The 15044-nt window shown below is 35.2% G+C and overlaps 1 protein-coding gene across 21 annotated transcripts in view; it reads left to right on the forward strand.

The window, feature by feature from the left end:
* ppip5k2 (diphosphoinositol pentakisphosphate kinase 2) overlaps nt 1–15044 on the forward strand; it is a 52009-nt gene that overhangs the window by 19199 nt on the left and 17766 nt on the right. For 9 of the 21 annotated variants that reach the window (XR_007932171.1, XR_007932172.1, XM_051908999.1 and 6 more), the window contains 15 exons: nt 562–648; nt 760–835; nt 953–1062; nt 1444–1529; nt 1859–2187; nt 2381–2563; nt 3266–3407; nt 3951–4174; nt 4280–4407; nt 6270–6384; nt 6521–6628; nt 6974–7090; nt 7291–7461; nt 12718–12759; nt 12892–13065. Coding sequence is in view for 19 of the 21 variants with exons in the window: in XM_051908999.1 (XP_051764959.1) it covers nt 562–648; nt 760–835; nt 953–1062; nt 1444–1529; nt 1859–2187; nt 2381–2563; nt 3266–3407; nt 3951–4174; nt 4280–4407; nt 6270–6384; nt 6521–6628; nt 6974–7090; nt 7291–7461; nt 12718–12759; nt 12892–13065 (2092 nt within the window). In the remaining 2 variants the exon portion in view is untranslated. The remainder of the gene's footprint in view (nt 1–561; nt 649–759; nt 836–952; nt 1063–1443; nt 1530–1858; nt 2188–2380; nt 2564–3265; nt 3408–3950; nt 4175–4279; nt 4408–6269; nt 6385–6520; nt 6629–6973; nt 7091–7290; nt 7462–12717; nt 12760–12891; nt 13066–15044) is intronic. The other 12 variants (XM_051909011.1, XM_051909013.1, XM_051909014.1 and 9 more) reach the window with 5 other exon arrangements.

Raw genomic sequence — 15044 nt, forward strand, 5'->3', positions numbered from 1 at the left:
AATTAAAGTCTAAATTAAGTCTGTTCATCATATAAAGCATTTGTGTCTCAGATTAAACCGCTCAATTCATATGGATTTGTTTACTATGTTTTTAAGGAACTTTTTGAATCATCAAAGTTTTGGTAATATGGACTTTTTAAATGGAGGGACAGAAATCTCTCAGATTTCATTACAATATGTATGATTTCAAAGAACAAATTTCATGTGTGAAAATGATTCTTCATGCTCCCTCCCAACCATTCTTTCATAATTTGAGCATGATGAATCTTGGTTTTGTCATCCTGGAATATGGCCATGATGTGTCTTTGTACATGGTTGTTAAAGAAATGAAAAGCTACACACTCCATCAGTCAGGGTTAGAAGAACTGGTGCTAGAAACATAATAATCACAACAATAATGATCCAGTCATAGACTCTTAAGCATTTGCCTATTTAAATCCAAACGGTGCCTTTTTTGGCTGGGAAGTGTATATATGAATAATGATGTATTGATTTACATCTTTTTATTTCTGCATAAGCTCAAAACAAATATCCTTTCAAGTTCTGCTGTGTGACTTTCAGGATGGAGTTGAGGTGTGTGATTGCTGTTATCCGACATGGTGACAGAACTCCCAAACAGAAGATGAAAATGGAAGTTCGACATCAGAGGTACCGACGTTTTACAGTCTACTCTGTCTAACTCCAAAAAAAATATATAGTTCAAGGTGACCGTATGCTCAGCTAAAGACTACCCTTAATTTCTCATGTTGTGTCTTTCAGGTTTTTTGACCTCTTTGAAAAATGTGAAGGCTACAAAAGTGGAAAACTGAAATTGAAAAAGCCAAAGCAACTCCAAGTAAAATTTTGTTTTAGCAATGAATAACAAATAGTATTCACCACACTTATCTAAAGCATTAATTTCAAGATTAGCTCATTTGCGCAATTGTTTGTTATATTTGATTGAATTGAACAGGAAGTGTTGGACATTGCCAGGCAGCTGTTGGTAGAGCTCGGCCAAAATAACGATTCCGAAATTGAGGAGAGTAAAGCAAAGCTTGAGCAGCTGAAAACTGTCCTTGAAATGTAAGTGTTCTGCTAAGATTATTACTAGGGGCCAAGCAACACATTAGTGTCTGTTAAGGTGATGATACAGGGGGCAACTTTTTGAGCAATGTTGCCGAGCGATGATGCTTGGGCACTTTCCCATTGAGAATGGGCGACAAATCAGGATACTTCGGATCAAAATTTGTTGCCATTTTCAATGCTCAAACATTGCTCAAAAAGTTGCCCTGTGTATCATCACCTTTAGTTTTCTTCTGCTGTTGCTTCTGGCTTTGAGTTCTGGGGAAGCTATATCCAGCCCAATTTTATGCCACTTATGACTTTGTCATGCTTGGCCCCATTATATTTAAATATATAGCTATATTTCAGTCTCTTTTTCTCAATCTCATTTTGTTTGTTCAGGTATGGTCATTTTTCTGGAATTAATCGCAAGGTTCAGTTAACGTATCTGCCACATGGTTGCCCTAAAACGTCCAGTGAAGAGGAAGGTAATGATGGTCTTGCATGTATCTTTTGGCTAATTTTTATGCTGTTTCTTAGACCTTCATTCTGTTTACATAGTTTTATGAATGTGTAAGATCAGTTACATTTTCATTAATTAAACATCAATAAAAATTTTCATCATTTACAAAATTAAATGGTATAAAAGAGATTTATTTTAGAGCAGTCTTATGTAGACCAAATTCTGATGTTTGGTCCACACTGCAGAACTTTGTCAAAAACCTCATGAACACCCTTCCTCTCCCTCCCATTTTAGCCAGGGCTGATAGTGCACTTTTGTGCATTTGATATTGATTGTGTGTGTGTTTTTGTTAAGATGTGCGGAGGGATGACCCGTCGCTGTTGCTGGTTTTGAAGTGGGGTGGCGAGTTGACTCCAGCAGGCAGGGTGCAGGCTGAAGAGCTTGGTCGGGCCTTTAGGTGTATGTACCCTGGAGGACAAGGTACCTTTACACCCACTGTGTTCAGTACTGTCCCTATTATGTCTGCCCCTTGTTGTTTATTGTTTTTCTCCTGCGTCTCAGGCGACTATGCTGGCTTTCCCGGCTGTGGCCTTCTCCGTCTGCACAGCACATATAGGCATGACCTGAAGATATACGCCTCTGATGAAGGACGCGTTCAGATGACTGCTGCAGCGTTTGCAAAAGTAGCATTAAAACTTCAGAATTAACCTTATAATGTCAAATTGAATATGTTAATGTTGTTAAAAGTATAAAGTTTTAAATTTTTAATCGCATGCTTTAATGTTTATTTTGAATAATGTTTATTCACAATATACTTGTTTTTCATATAAACAACTGAGTAATGAGTCAGAATAAGAGTGCATCTGGTGTCCTCAGGGCCTGCTGGCATTAGAGGGAGAGCTGACGCCCATCCTGGTTCAGATGGTAAAAAGTGCCAATATGAACGGCCTTCTGGACAGTGACAGTGACTCCCTAAGCAGCTGCCAGCAGAAAGTCAAAGCACGACTTCACGAGATTCTGCAGAAGGACAGAGACTTCACGCCAGAAGACTTTGAGAAGGTCAGGGCCAATCTAGGACAATCGTATTTAAGGTCACTTAATAAATTAGAGATGGCAGATACTTTTAGTGGGACTTTTCTAAAAAGAATTGGTCTGTGAAGAAATGTATAGTGTTGTTGATCTCTGGAACTATAATTTAAGTATTAGTCATTATTAGACCATTGAATTAATGAAAATTGGTGTCCCCCCCCCAATTTATCATAATTTTACTGTCAGAGTGTCTTTTTACACCAAGCCTCCAAGCCTTATTGGCAGAGGCTATTTACTGTAACCCCACTCACGAATGTCTGTTTGAGCCAGACAAAATGACAAAAGAAACCCATCTGTTAACAGGATCAGTGTTTCCCTTTCCTCATCACATATCAGCTCAGAGAGGCATTTATTTTAAATAAAAATGAAGAAAATATTTAAAAAGTGGAAATAAAGTGCCTAACAGGTATTTAATTGTGGGAATAAAGTATTTATCATGTAGGGTTAGGGAGGGAGGGCTTTAGGGTCAGGGACAAGTAATGTCCCAATAAGGCAGCGGCTATTTATGATTTTAATAAATATGATCATATTCACTGAATATGTTGTTATTGCATACTGTTTTATAATTTTATAATGTACTACAATACACTGAGGTGCAAATTGTATCTGCCACTATTTGCACTAAATATAGATAGCATCTGTGAGTGATGATGTATTTTATTTTTGGACCAGCTGGCGCCCACCTCCAGCACATCTCTGGTGAAGTCCATGCAGATGATCAAAAACCCTGTGAAGACATGTGATAAGGTGTACTCCCTCATTCAAAGCCTAACACTGCAGATCCGCCAAAGAATGGAAGACCCCAAATCAGCAGGTACAAGTGTAAAATGGTGTTGACTCTTACAAATATTTAATGGTGCATATTTTGTAGACATGTTAAGTATTATTTATATACCTTATTCAAATATGTTTTGTTTATAAGCTTTTTTAACTTCTAATAATTGATCTGTTATTTCTTGATGGTTTTGTAAAATGTATGAAACCAACATAAATATGAGATTTCTTAAAAAATGGCACATGCATTTCATCCTCACTTGTCGTTGACCGTATTAAAGTGCAGCTATTTTATGTAGTAAGTAGTGTAATTGTCACTCAATTCTCTTAATATGGGCATTTTTAATTTGAGATATTTAGATATATGCAGATCAAAATTTACATTTTGTTACATTTTTGTATATATGTCATTAGTTATGATGTTAATAGCTATTTTATTTAGTTTTTTAATAACAAATCACTGAAGTATTGCTACTACAGCTAACATCAGGTTGGCTGACATATCTTTGGCAGACAGGGTTTTGGAGCGAGGGTGTGTGGTTGAGGGCATCTAATTCAGTGGCACAGTTTTTTTTTAAATCAGATATCCAGTTGTACCACAGTGAGACTCTTGAGCTGATGCTGCGTCGGTGGTCTAAGCTCGAGAAGGATTTCAAGATGAAGAATGGCCGATACAACATCAGCAAGATACCTGATATCTATGATTGCATCAAATATGATGTGCAGCACAACAGCTCATTAAAGCTTGACAACACCATGGAAATTTACCGGTTATCCAAAGCACTGGCTGACATTGTCATCCCACAGGTGACTATTTTTTTGCTTTTAATCAAAGATAAATGTAATGAATTATGAGAGCTGGTACATTTTCTTGAACAATTTTTGGTAATTGTCCTTATTTGCTCTTGTCAGGAATATGGTATTTCTCAACCTGAGAAACTGGACATAGCCAAAGGTTACTGTACACCTCTTATTCGCAAGATCCGCTCTGACCTACAGAGGACACAAGACGATGACACTGTTAATAAACTGCACCCAGTGTAAGACCTAGTCGGAGAAAAGAACACTCATAACAGAGATCTTATGTTGACAATATAAAAACTAGTCAATACACAGTTCAAGAACTAAAGGGATTATGATATGAGGCTTAAAATTGCCCTTGATCTTATGACATTCATTGTACATTTAAAAACTTAAAGGAATAGTTCACCCAAAAAAACAATTCTGTCATTTAATAATCCTCTTGTTTTTCCAAACCCATTAAAGTTAAGTTCATCTTTGGATTCTTTTTATATTCTCTCATCATTTTTTCATCTGTTGAATGTCCACAGAACTTAAATATAAACTGTGATTAACGCACATACACAGAGCACATCAAATATGGTAAATGGAAGCTCAAATATGTGCTTGTTGATGCATGAAACCAGTGATGTTTGTATAACCTAACGGATTTTTCACCATTGTCCAATAATCATCATGCAGAGGGTCACTTATAATGTTTTATAATAAAGTTTTTTGCACAGAAAAAAAAATATATGTGCAAAAACAATTACTTTCAACCTTCATTCTGACCCTGGACCCATGTCTGAAATAAACAGTTTTTAAGGCGCGGCTCCTTGAATGCTTGTCAGTAAACGGCCACTGTTTTGATTGGCTAACGTCACTATATAGGAAGCAGTATGAACTATCGCTATTTGCAAGTGTTTTGAAAACATCCGTTTATATACCGTCATAAACCGTATAAAAAAAGCATTATGAAATCATTTACTTATGGTTCATGATGCAGCTGCTGTCAGATCCAATACAGTGGGCTGCTTCATCTTTCAACAAAAGTTTCTTTGCGAACTCTCCATTACACTGTGTCTTGTTTACAAAACAAAATGCTCCGCACAAACATATAATCCTCCAACGTGATCTGGGACACCATTAAAATAAACCATCCAGTTGTTTCCAACACTGGGGTTCTTCTGAAGTCTGTACAGAGACGCAAATGAGCTGTTTAAACTGGACGCATCAAAGCAAACGTTCTTTCACTCTTCCATTTGTCCTGTTGTCGGCAGACCCAAGTGCGTGGAGTCCGTCAGAAATTGAATGTGCATCTGTATACTGTATCACTGTAGACAGTGTCAGTGACTATAATGGGTTCAATTTGCTTTTGACTCGATGCTCATATCCAGTGTAGGCCTATGGTGCGATGATGTCTTGCTCTGGAGGCAGGCAAATGCAAATGTATTTGCCCGTGTGATGTCACAGATCCTGCAATATCCAAACGAGCTTGATTAAATAAATGCCTTGTTTACAATGAAGAGGACGTTTTAAGCTTTGAAACTTGCAGGATGGTACAAAGACCTCTTATGTCAAAAGATCAAGTCAAATTTGATTTCTCATGTCATGATCCCTTTAAAAAAGAAACAGCACAAAAAACAAGCATTTAATTCATATGGTTAAAGACATTGTGCAAAATGATTTCTATTTTTGGTGCATAAAACTTACATTATAAGTTGACCCCAGAGAGATAAATAAATAAATAAATATAAACGTGTATGTCATGACCCCTATAATCATTGTGTCTCATTTCAAAGGCTGCGTCCTCCGGAAGTCGCATTTGTCGGCCGCATACGTCATTGAGGCTGCTTTAAGTTAACTGACCACTACATTACAAATTCATTAAGAAATTACAATAATTTATGCTTCACTAGGAATAACAGTCAATTTTATAATGGTTACTTTTCTGAAATAAGACATCCTTTATGACGTATACGGCCGACAAATGCAACCTCCGGAGGACACAGCCTTTGAAATGAGACACAAGCATTGTATTTCATATTTGACTGTTAATCTTTCACTTTTTGGGTGAATTGTGGACCTGAATTGTAAGTGTAGTTGATTGTTCTGTCCACAGGTATTCCAGTGGAGTCATGTCTCCAGAACGCCATGTGCGGACCAGACTTTACTTTACCAGTGAGAGTCACGTACACTCACTGCTGTCTATCTTGCGTTACGGAGCCCTCTGTGATGTATGTCTTTATTTATATAATCATTTATATAAACATGTAATGTAAATGTAATAAGTACATTGTAATATTCTGTTTTTTTGCTATGCCAAGCAAAATGTATTTCTGCTCAAAGGAATTTTTTTCACTGTATCCTAAGGAGGCCAAAGATGACCAATGGAGGAGAGCCATGGATTACCTTAAAATAGTCAGTGAGCTGAACTACATGACACAGATAGTCATTATGCTCTATGAAGACCCAAACAAGGTACCAGGATGTCAGCACACATGCAATACTTTTAAATAGCAGAAATCAGAAGTAAAATACTTAGAAACAGCTTTTGTTTATCTGTGTTTTGATACCCAAGAAATGCATAGAATGATTTTTGTCATAATTCTGTGCATGCAAGATCATATTTTTAGCACACAAAACTTACGTTTTGCAGTACTTCTTGAACTCTCTAACTAAAATCAATGTGCTTATATTAAAGAAAGGAAGTTTTAGGTATGCAGAACTTTATATTTATCCAATATATATTAAGGCGTGTATGATGTATGAGTATAGACATGTGACCCTGTTAATACAGTGTTAATGAGGGGTTTGAATTTTTAGGATCCTTCATCAGAGGACCGTTTCCATGTGGAACTTCATTTCAGTCCAGGAGCTAAAGGCTGTGAAGAAGATAAAAACCTGCCATCTGGATTTGGATATAGACCAGCATCTAGAGAGGTTAGCAGTGACTGATGACTATGACTGCTTTTTTAATTCTGCTTTCCTCTTGCTGAGGTTGGGAGGGACTTGGTCATAAAAGAAACATTCCATCTCAGTTGAGAGTTGCTATTGATGTACTGTTAATGTTTTCATTTAAAGTGTTTCTCAATCTCTATCCTTCGATCTCAAATGCACTTAAATGTTGAATGTCTCTTTAGAATGAGGGCTCCAAGAAGAAATCCCATAATGACAGTGACGAGGAGGCCAGTGGTGCTAAACGGGACGAGCCGGATCGAGCCCTTATGATGTTCCGCCCCATGGTGTCAGATCCCATCTACATCCACCGGAAGTCCCCTCTTCCCCGCTCCAAAAAGATTGGCTCTGTGGAAGTAAGTTATTTTAGTTTTTTTTTTTTAGTTTTTTTTTTTTTTAGTTTTTTTTATTTAGTCTAGTATCATTTAGCAATGATATAATGACCATATATAATTATTTCTCAGTGTCTTTATTAGAATATAACCAGAAAATACAGTAAATTTACATGCAGTATAAAAAAAAAATCTGAAAAAAAGCTTTTATAGGCCAAAGTGGCAAGAATTTATTGACCTCCCCTTGTACTTGAGCAATAGCAGGAACCTGGCTCTCTTAAACCTAAATGGAACAGAAAAGGACTGGAAGGCCAAGAAAACTTTAAAAATCTGATGAGAAGTTTCTCAGACTTTCATTTTTGAGAAAATGGAAGAAGTCCAGGAGGTCAAACTAAATACTGAATTTTGTCCAGGTTTTTTTTTTCTTTTACATTTTGTGTACATAATTCCTGTATTTTGTGTTTGTATCGTAATAAAGAGACTGAAAATAAATACGAATGGTCATTAAAATAATTAAATGCTAAAGCAATTGCTAAAAAAAAGAAGCTGGTGGTGGCCTAAGACTTTTGTACAGTACTGTGTGTGTGTGTATGTGTATATATATATATATATATATATATATATATATATACACATACATACATACATACATACACATACATACATACAGACGGAGTCTTGTCAAGGCCACGATTCATTCATAATTATGCGTCATCAATGTACTGTAGCGCTGTATAAAGTCACATCCTGATGTTAAGATAATGTAGAATTTAAACCCAGAAGACAATTAACTATTTTTCTCCTAAAATTGAAGTGCAACACAAAAATCTCTGTTAACGTCTCAGAAATGTTTAGCGCATGTTTAGCATTTCATGAACCTTTAATCAACGTTCTAAATTAATGTGCTGCCTTTGTTGCAGCAAACGCACACACATACAGTCACTCAAACACCCAGAAAGATTCAGGAGCACAGAAACTAGTCAACTGCTTACTGCGCGTGTCAGAAACAAAACGCTCATTAGCATATCTGAATTTCAGCTCTTCCTCAGCACTTGATACACAGTGATACTAACATCCTTTGGAAGGGCAGATTCAGAAAACAGCATCTTCTTGACATGAACAACACAAACAAAACTCTTCCAGTCTGAGCTACAACTACAGTGTTTGAAGGGTCAAAGTAGATGTTGTTCGCATGCAGCCAATAAAGACCATAGACTGGCATTATGCAGATTTTTTACAAACCTACATAGGTTTGAGCAGGAAGTAAGACTGGAATTAATGATGACTCGTTTCAGGCAGTTCAGAATCCCTTCTTTCTTTTAGGAGACAACAACTTTTTTTGTTGTGCACTTTGATCTTTGAAATTTTGCAGCTCTTTTACATTTACTTACAGTTATAAACACTATTTGAAAGGTAATACTTGAAAAAGCATAATGGGGCACTTTAAATTAAAATACTAATTAAAATATTACTTTTAAGAAATTTGTTAACTTTACAATAATGTTTTATTTGTTAACATTAGTTAATGCATTAACATGAACTAACAATGATATATATATTTTTACAGCAATATACAATCAATCTTTGTTAATGTTAGTTTAAAATACACAGGTATATCAACTAATGTTAACAGATAGCACATTTGATTTTAAATATATATTAGTGATTATTGAAATTAATATTAATTACATTCTGTTGAAGTATGTTGAAGTACAGTATTAACTGTTAGTTCATGTACACTAGTGTAGTTAACTTTTGTTAGCAAATGAGACCTTATTGTAAACAGAGATTCATATGATGGCACAGTTTTTGTTTTTATACAGATTCAAACATTTTATAGCATAAGCTTTTAGATTTAGGTTTTTAAGATCGCAAGAAACAAATTCATTGTTTCCAAACTCTTGTCTGGTAGTGTACGTACTGTGCATATTGAATTAATTTTTTCCATTGCTGTGACATTAACATCATGCATCAATGAGGAAAAAGTGCTTGCAATTTTCATCAATTTCATCTCTCTTCATGTCAATATGCCTTTATGTGTCCTTAATTTTTAATGAATTGGCACAAAGCCTTTTCATTTTCAGTTTCTTTTCTGAATATTTTTCCTGAATGTATTTCATTTTTAGGAATCAGGTTGATGTTTTTTTTTTTTTTTTTTTTTTTTCCAGTTTCTTTTATGTCATTTTAAAGCATATAAACAGGCTAAAAATGGGAATGAAATTGTCAATGTTGTTGTTCTGGGAATGTTGTACAACTTCATGTCAAATGTACACTATGTAACTTTTTTTTGTTCAAAATGAACAAAATTTAAATAATGGGTGAATACATCTAGGGCTGCCCCTTAATAGTCGACTAATCATTAGTCAACCAGAAGAGGCTTAGTTAACCAAAATTTTATTAGTCGGTTAGTCACAGGAAAAAAAAACCTCGTGTGGAAGTCACTCAGTCTGTGAGGGACAAATCGTTAAAGGCGGGTCCTTATGGTATGTCGGGAAATCCAAATGTTCGCCCATTATCTATTGACCTCAAATATGGCTTGTCATTGGAAATATACAAGTAGTAGCAACTTTACATGGCTGCTCGCTCTAACTGTAACTTAGATAATTGTGCGCTATTATTAGGCGCATATCCAAGTAGTTGTGTGGAGTGTGGAAGCTAAAGTATAGCGCACTTACTGCATGACATGGAGACGCTGGCGCAATCACTTGCATTTTCTTCCGATAACAGTGGAAACAACTTAAAATACTATGGCATTTTTGGTCATACAGATAAGAGTAATACATCTGTAAAGGGTCTATTCTTATTTGTTTAAACTCACAATAACAAGAAAACGTTGTGCCTTTGTAAAATAAAGAAAACAAACATGATGCGCTTTCTGCCACCTCGGTCTCTGTGAACTGTAGCGCGTCACGAAAATAAACCGAAACTCAGCTTATAGGCCTACTTGCCTCACAGACATGAGAAACATCTTGAAAAGCTTGAAATGTCTATTTTTAAACGAACCAATTCAAATAAAAAAAAAAAAACTCTCTGCTTATGAAATCTGTATGAAAGTTGCAATGCTCTATTGGTGCATTCACTATACTGCGGAGATGGCGAGGCAGCATCATCAACTTTATCTTTGCAGCCGACACTGACTCAGAAAACACTAGTTTAATAATAAATAATTAAAATGTCTCCTTGCTATTTTTTTCGTGACTCATTCATAATCATTACTTTTGCCAGTGCTTTATGGCAATCTTAATGCCTATGCTTGGGCACGGAATAGGCTGTATATTACGCCTAGGACTTGACTTTTTTGCTCACCAGCCACTGTGGCTAGTGGTTATCCAAAGTTACTAGCCACTCAGCATTTTCACTGGCCACAATTTTGACAGTGATACCATGGGGAAGAACTGCCATATAGATATTTTTAATATTATCTCATAATTTGGCAGCAGGTATATTAGGCTGCTGTCACTTTAAGATCTAATGCTTGGATCCATTACATTGTTACACATGCTTTTTTCTCTCTCAACTGTTTACATTCACTTAAAACATAACTGACTGTATTTACGTGAATACTCGCCAGCGTTTTGTGTGTATCATTTGTACAGCCATCAAAATTTATATTTACAAAATACACTTAAGTTGGTCAGTGAAAACAGTGAAAATCTTTTCTTTGGCCTTTTGTCAGTTAAATAAAGGTTAAAGAGAATTACCAAATCATAGATTCTTGATTTTATTGCATTTTACAAATGTCCCAAACTTTTCTAGATTTGGGGTTGTAGAGTAAGATGGTTGTTTGTGTTTATCACATAATTTTAGAAAATTTTAGCTTAAAAGTCCCTATTAAAGATATGAAATGTTGATATGGTTGATTTAAGTGATAATGTTGTGAAAAAAAAATTAGACAAAAAGACCTGACATAGTTGTATTGCACATTCCCATGTCTATACAGAAAAACAAATTTTTAAAGGAATATACCGTGTGCAGAATTATTAGGCAAGTTGATTTTCTGATCATATTTTTTTTTTTCCAGGCACATTTTACCAATTCCAAACCACATCAATCTTAATAACTTCTATTAATTTTGTATTTAATCATTTATAAGTGATATATAATTGTTTATGAAGGCTGGAAATGAAAAACGCCTTGTTTTCAGGTGTGCAGAATATTAGGCAGGTTTTCTTTTACAGGCAAAATAAGCCAAAAAAGAGATTTAGCTCAGAAAATTATGCAAAAATTATTAAATGCCCATGAAAAGAATGCAATACTAATGCAATACTAGAAATTGCAAAGTTAAAGCATGACCATTGGACAGTGAAATGCTCATTGGGTCAGCAGGGTCAGACAAAAACAGGTGGAAAAGACACGTTAACTGAAAGAATTAAGAATTAAGTGTGAAACCATCAGGAACCCTCTCCAGTGCCACCATTTTCCAGAACTGCAACCTACCTGGAGTCTCCAGAAGTGCAAGATATTAGGATCTCGGAGACTTAGGTTAGGTAAAGAATCCTAAAAAATTACCCCCACTTAATAAGAATCACAAGCTGAAGTGTTGTAAAATACATGAATACTGTTTTTTATAGGCTTTATAGATGGACAGATTGAAAGTAACTCTTGAAGGACCAGCACCACATCCTCTTGCACCACTGTTTGAACAATTTATCTTCCAGTTATGCACCTGAAAACAAGGCGTTTTTCATTTCTAGCCTTCATGAACAATTATATATTACGTATAAAAGAATATTTATCACTTACAAAATTAATAGTAGTTATTAAGATCTATGTGGTTTGGAATTGGTAAAATGTGCCTGGAATAAAATATGATCAGAAAATCAACTTGCCTAATAATTCTGCACGCGGTGAATGTAACAACTCTCACCCTCATGTCATTGCAAACCCTATGAATTGTTTCCTTCTATGAATCACACAAGATTATATTTTGAAAATTTCCTGTCTTTTCCAAAAAAGGAAAGTATATCAATAAAAGGAATAGTCCACCCAAAACTGAAAATTGCCATTCACTCACCTCATGTCTCTCTTGTACTGTTGCTTGTTGTATTTATTGTACAGTGTGATGCAAATTATTCCATCTTGCCATACTAATGTCACACAGTATTGTTTCAAGCATTCAGTTTTCAGTCAACCAAAACCAGCTAGCAGCTTTGTGAGCGTGTATATAATACCTTGGGTGCAAAAGCATGTTCAACCGCACCATGATTTTTTTCATATTTCAGTTCAAAATGTATGTTATTTTGAAAATTGCCACGGTCTCTTATTTGTTTTCTTTTTTAGTCCCCATTGCAGACAGACTTTTTCAAGACGCCTGCTGGCAAAGTATGAGCACACATAGCTGTTTGTCTTCTCTTGAGTAAAAAGCCTTCCTATAGTGAATGTTGGTGGACACGTAGCCGGACTGTTGTTAACGTTGCATGACTGTGCTGTTTCTGCCCCCTGTCTCACTTTCAGGAAGACAGCCCCCTGAGTGTGTCTAGCCCTGACTCTATAGGTACCTGGATTCATTACACCTGTGGTGTTGGTACTGGGCGTCGAAGACGCAGATCAGGGGACCAAATAACTTCCTCCCCAGTCTCCCCCAAATCACTGGCTTTCACATCCAGTATTTTTGGCTCATGGCAACAGGTTTTTACCAATTTAATTCATTCTTCACACCAACCACTAACGTACTGTTCATTCACACTCAAGATTTTGGCGGCGGTCAGCAAGGACACCTAATAAGCAGATGAATTAAAAGAGAGCACTATTACTTAATCCGTCATGTGTTTTGTTGATTTTTAATATCAGCTGGAATATCAGCTTCTTACTTTTCAATTTGTATCAAGTATCTTAGTCTTGACAGTTTTAGTCATTACCTTAGTCTTATCAATGTTTTTTTTGTTGTTGTTCTAAACATATAAAACTAATTTGTTTAATATTTCCCCATTGAATGTAATTGGTACTAAATTCTGTAATTCTTCAATTTACACAAATATTTCCATTTGTGTAACAACACCGATTACCCAGTCTTTGTTTTTTTATAGACCATTGGTTTCTCACTGTTGGTTTAAAGTCAACATGAAATCAAAATTGCCTAAAAGTTTTATTTTCTTAAAACATGTTCCTGATCTTATTGTTTATGATTCACCTGTGCATGTTATTCCAAAAAAAAAAAAAAAAAAAAAAAATCACATAAGCCATGCAGCCAAATAGTTTAGTCATTTTTTTTGTATTTTTAAAGGTAGCTCACAAGGGATTCTTGTTAATAAATAGTTAATGTAGTTTAGTGTTAGTATAAGTAAAGGTTACGTAAATATTACTATTTTTCTTTGTCAAGATGCTCTCAAAGATCAACTTTTTTAGGTATGTTTTTGGCATCTCTGCCTTTTCTGGATGTGGTTTTTCAGGTGTTGAGTAGTCCTGCTGCAAACCCTCATTCTGGGTTAAACAGCTGTTTCAACATCCAGTCAACTCCTGATGAATAAACTCAAGTCTTGCCCCACACATTTTTCTTGTTTGAATATTCTCAAAAATGCATAATTTTAAGGAAGTAAAATGGGTTGCAAATGCCACTTCAGGTTGACTTTAAATTCTGTTATAAATCTTTTTTTTTTTTTTTTTTTACAAAATTTGTCGATTAGTGTTGTGTATTATTGTTGTATTTGTTTATTTATTTATTTACTGTGACATGGATACTGATTAAATCAAACCTGAATGCCATACCATGTTGAGAAAAAAATATTGATTTGTAGGTAACACTTTACAATAAGGTTCATTAGTTAAAGATTAGTTAATGTATTAAAGGGTTAGTTCACCCAGAAATGAAAATAATGTAAATTATTACTCACCCTCATGTCGTTCTATACCCATAAGACCTTCTTTCATCTTCGGAACACAAATTAAGATATTGTTGATGAAATCCGATGCCTCAGTGAGGCCTCTATTGAGAGCAAAGCCATTCAAACTATCAAGATCCATAAAGGTACTAAAAACATATTTGAAACAGTTCATGTGAGTTCAGTGGTTCTATCTTAAAATTATAAAGCGACAAGAATACTTTTTGTGCGGCAAAAAAACTAAATAACGACTTTTCAACAATATCTATATGGGCCAATTTCAAAACACTGCTTCATGAAGCTTCTGAGCTTTATGAATCTTTTGTTTCGAATTAGTGATTTGGATCTCCTATCAAACAGCTAAACTGCTGAAATCACGTGGCTTTGGTGCTCCGATTCACTGATTCGATTCGTAAAGCTCTGAAGCAGTGTTTTGAAATCGGCCCATATATATATTGTTGAAAGAGTTTGAATGGCTTTGCTCTCAATAGAGGCCTCACTGAGCCATCGGATTTCATCAACAATATCTTAATTTGTGTTCAGAAGATGAATGAAGGTCTTACGGCTGTAGAACGACATGAGGGTGAGTAACATTAATTATTTTAATTTTTGGGTGAACTAACCCTTTAACTAACATGAACTAACCATGAGCAATACATTTGTTACTGTTTTTATTTAATCTTTGTTAATGTTAGTTCATGTTAGTTTAGTGCATTAACCAATGTTAACAAAATTTTAATAATGTATTAGTAAATGTTGAAATTAACATTAACAAAGATTAATAAATGC

Source organism: Ctenopharyngodon idella, chromosome 10, assembly GCF_019924925.1.
Source record: "Ctenopharyngodon idella isolate HZGC_01 chromosome 10, HZGC01, whole genome shotgun sequence".
Lineage (NCBI taxonomy): Eukaryota > Metazoa > Chordata > Actinopteri > Cypriniformes > Xenocyprididae > Ctenopharyngodon > Ctenopharyngodon idella.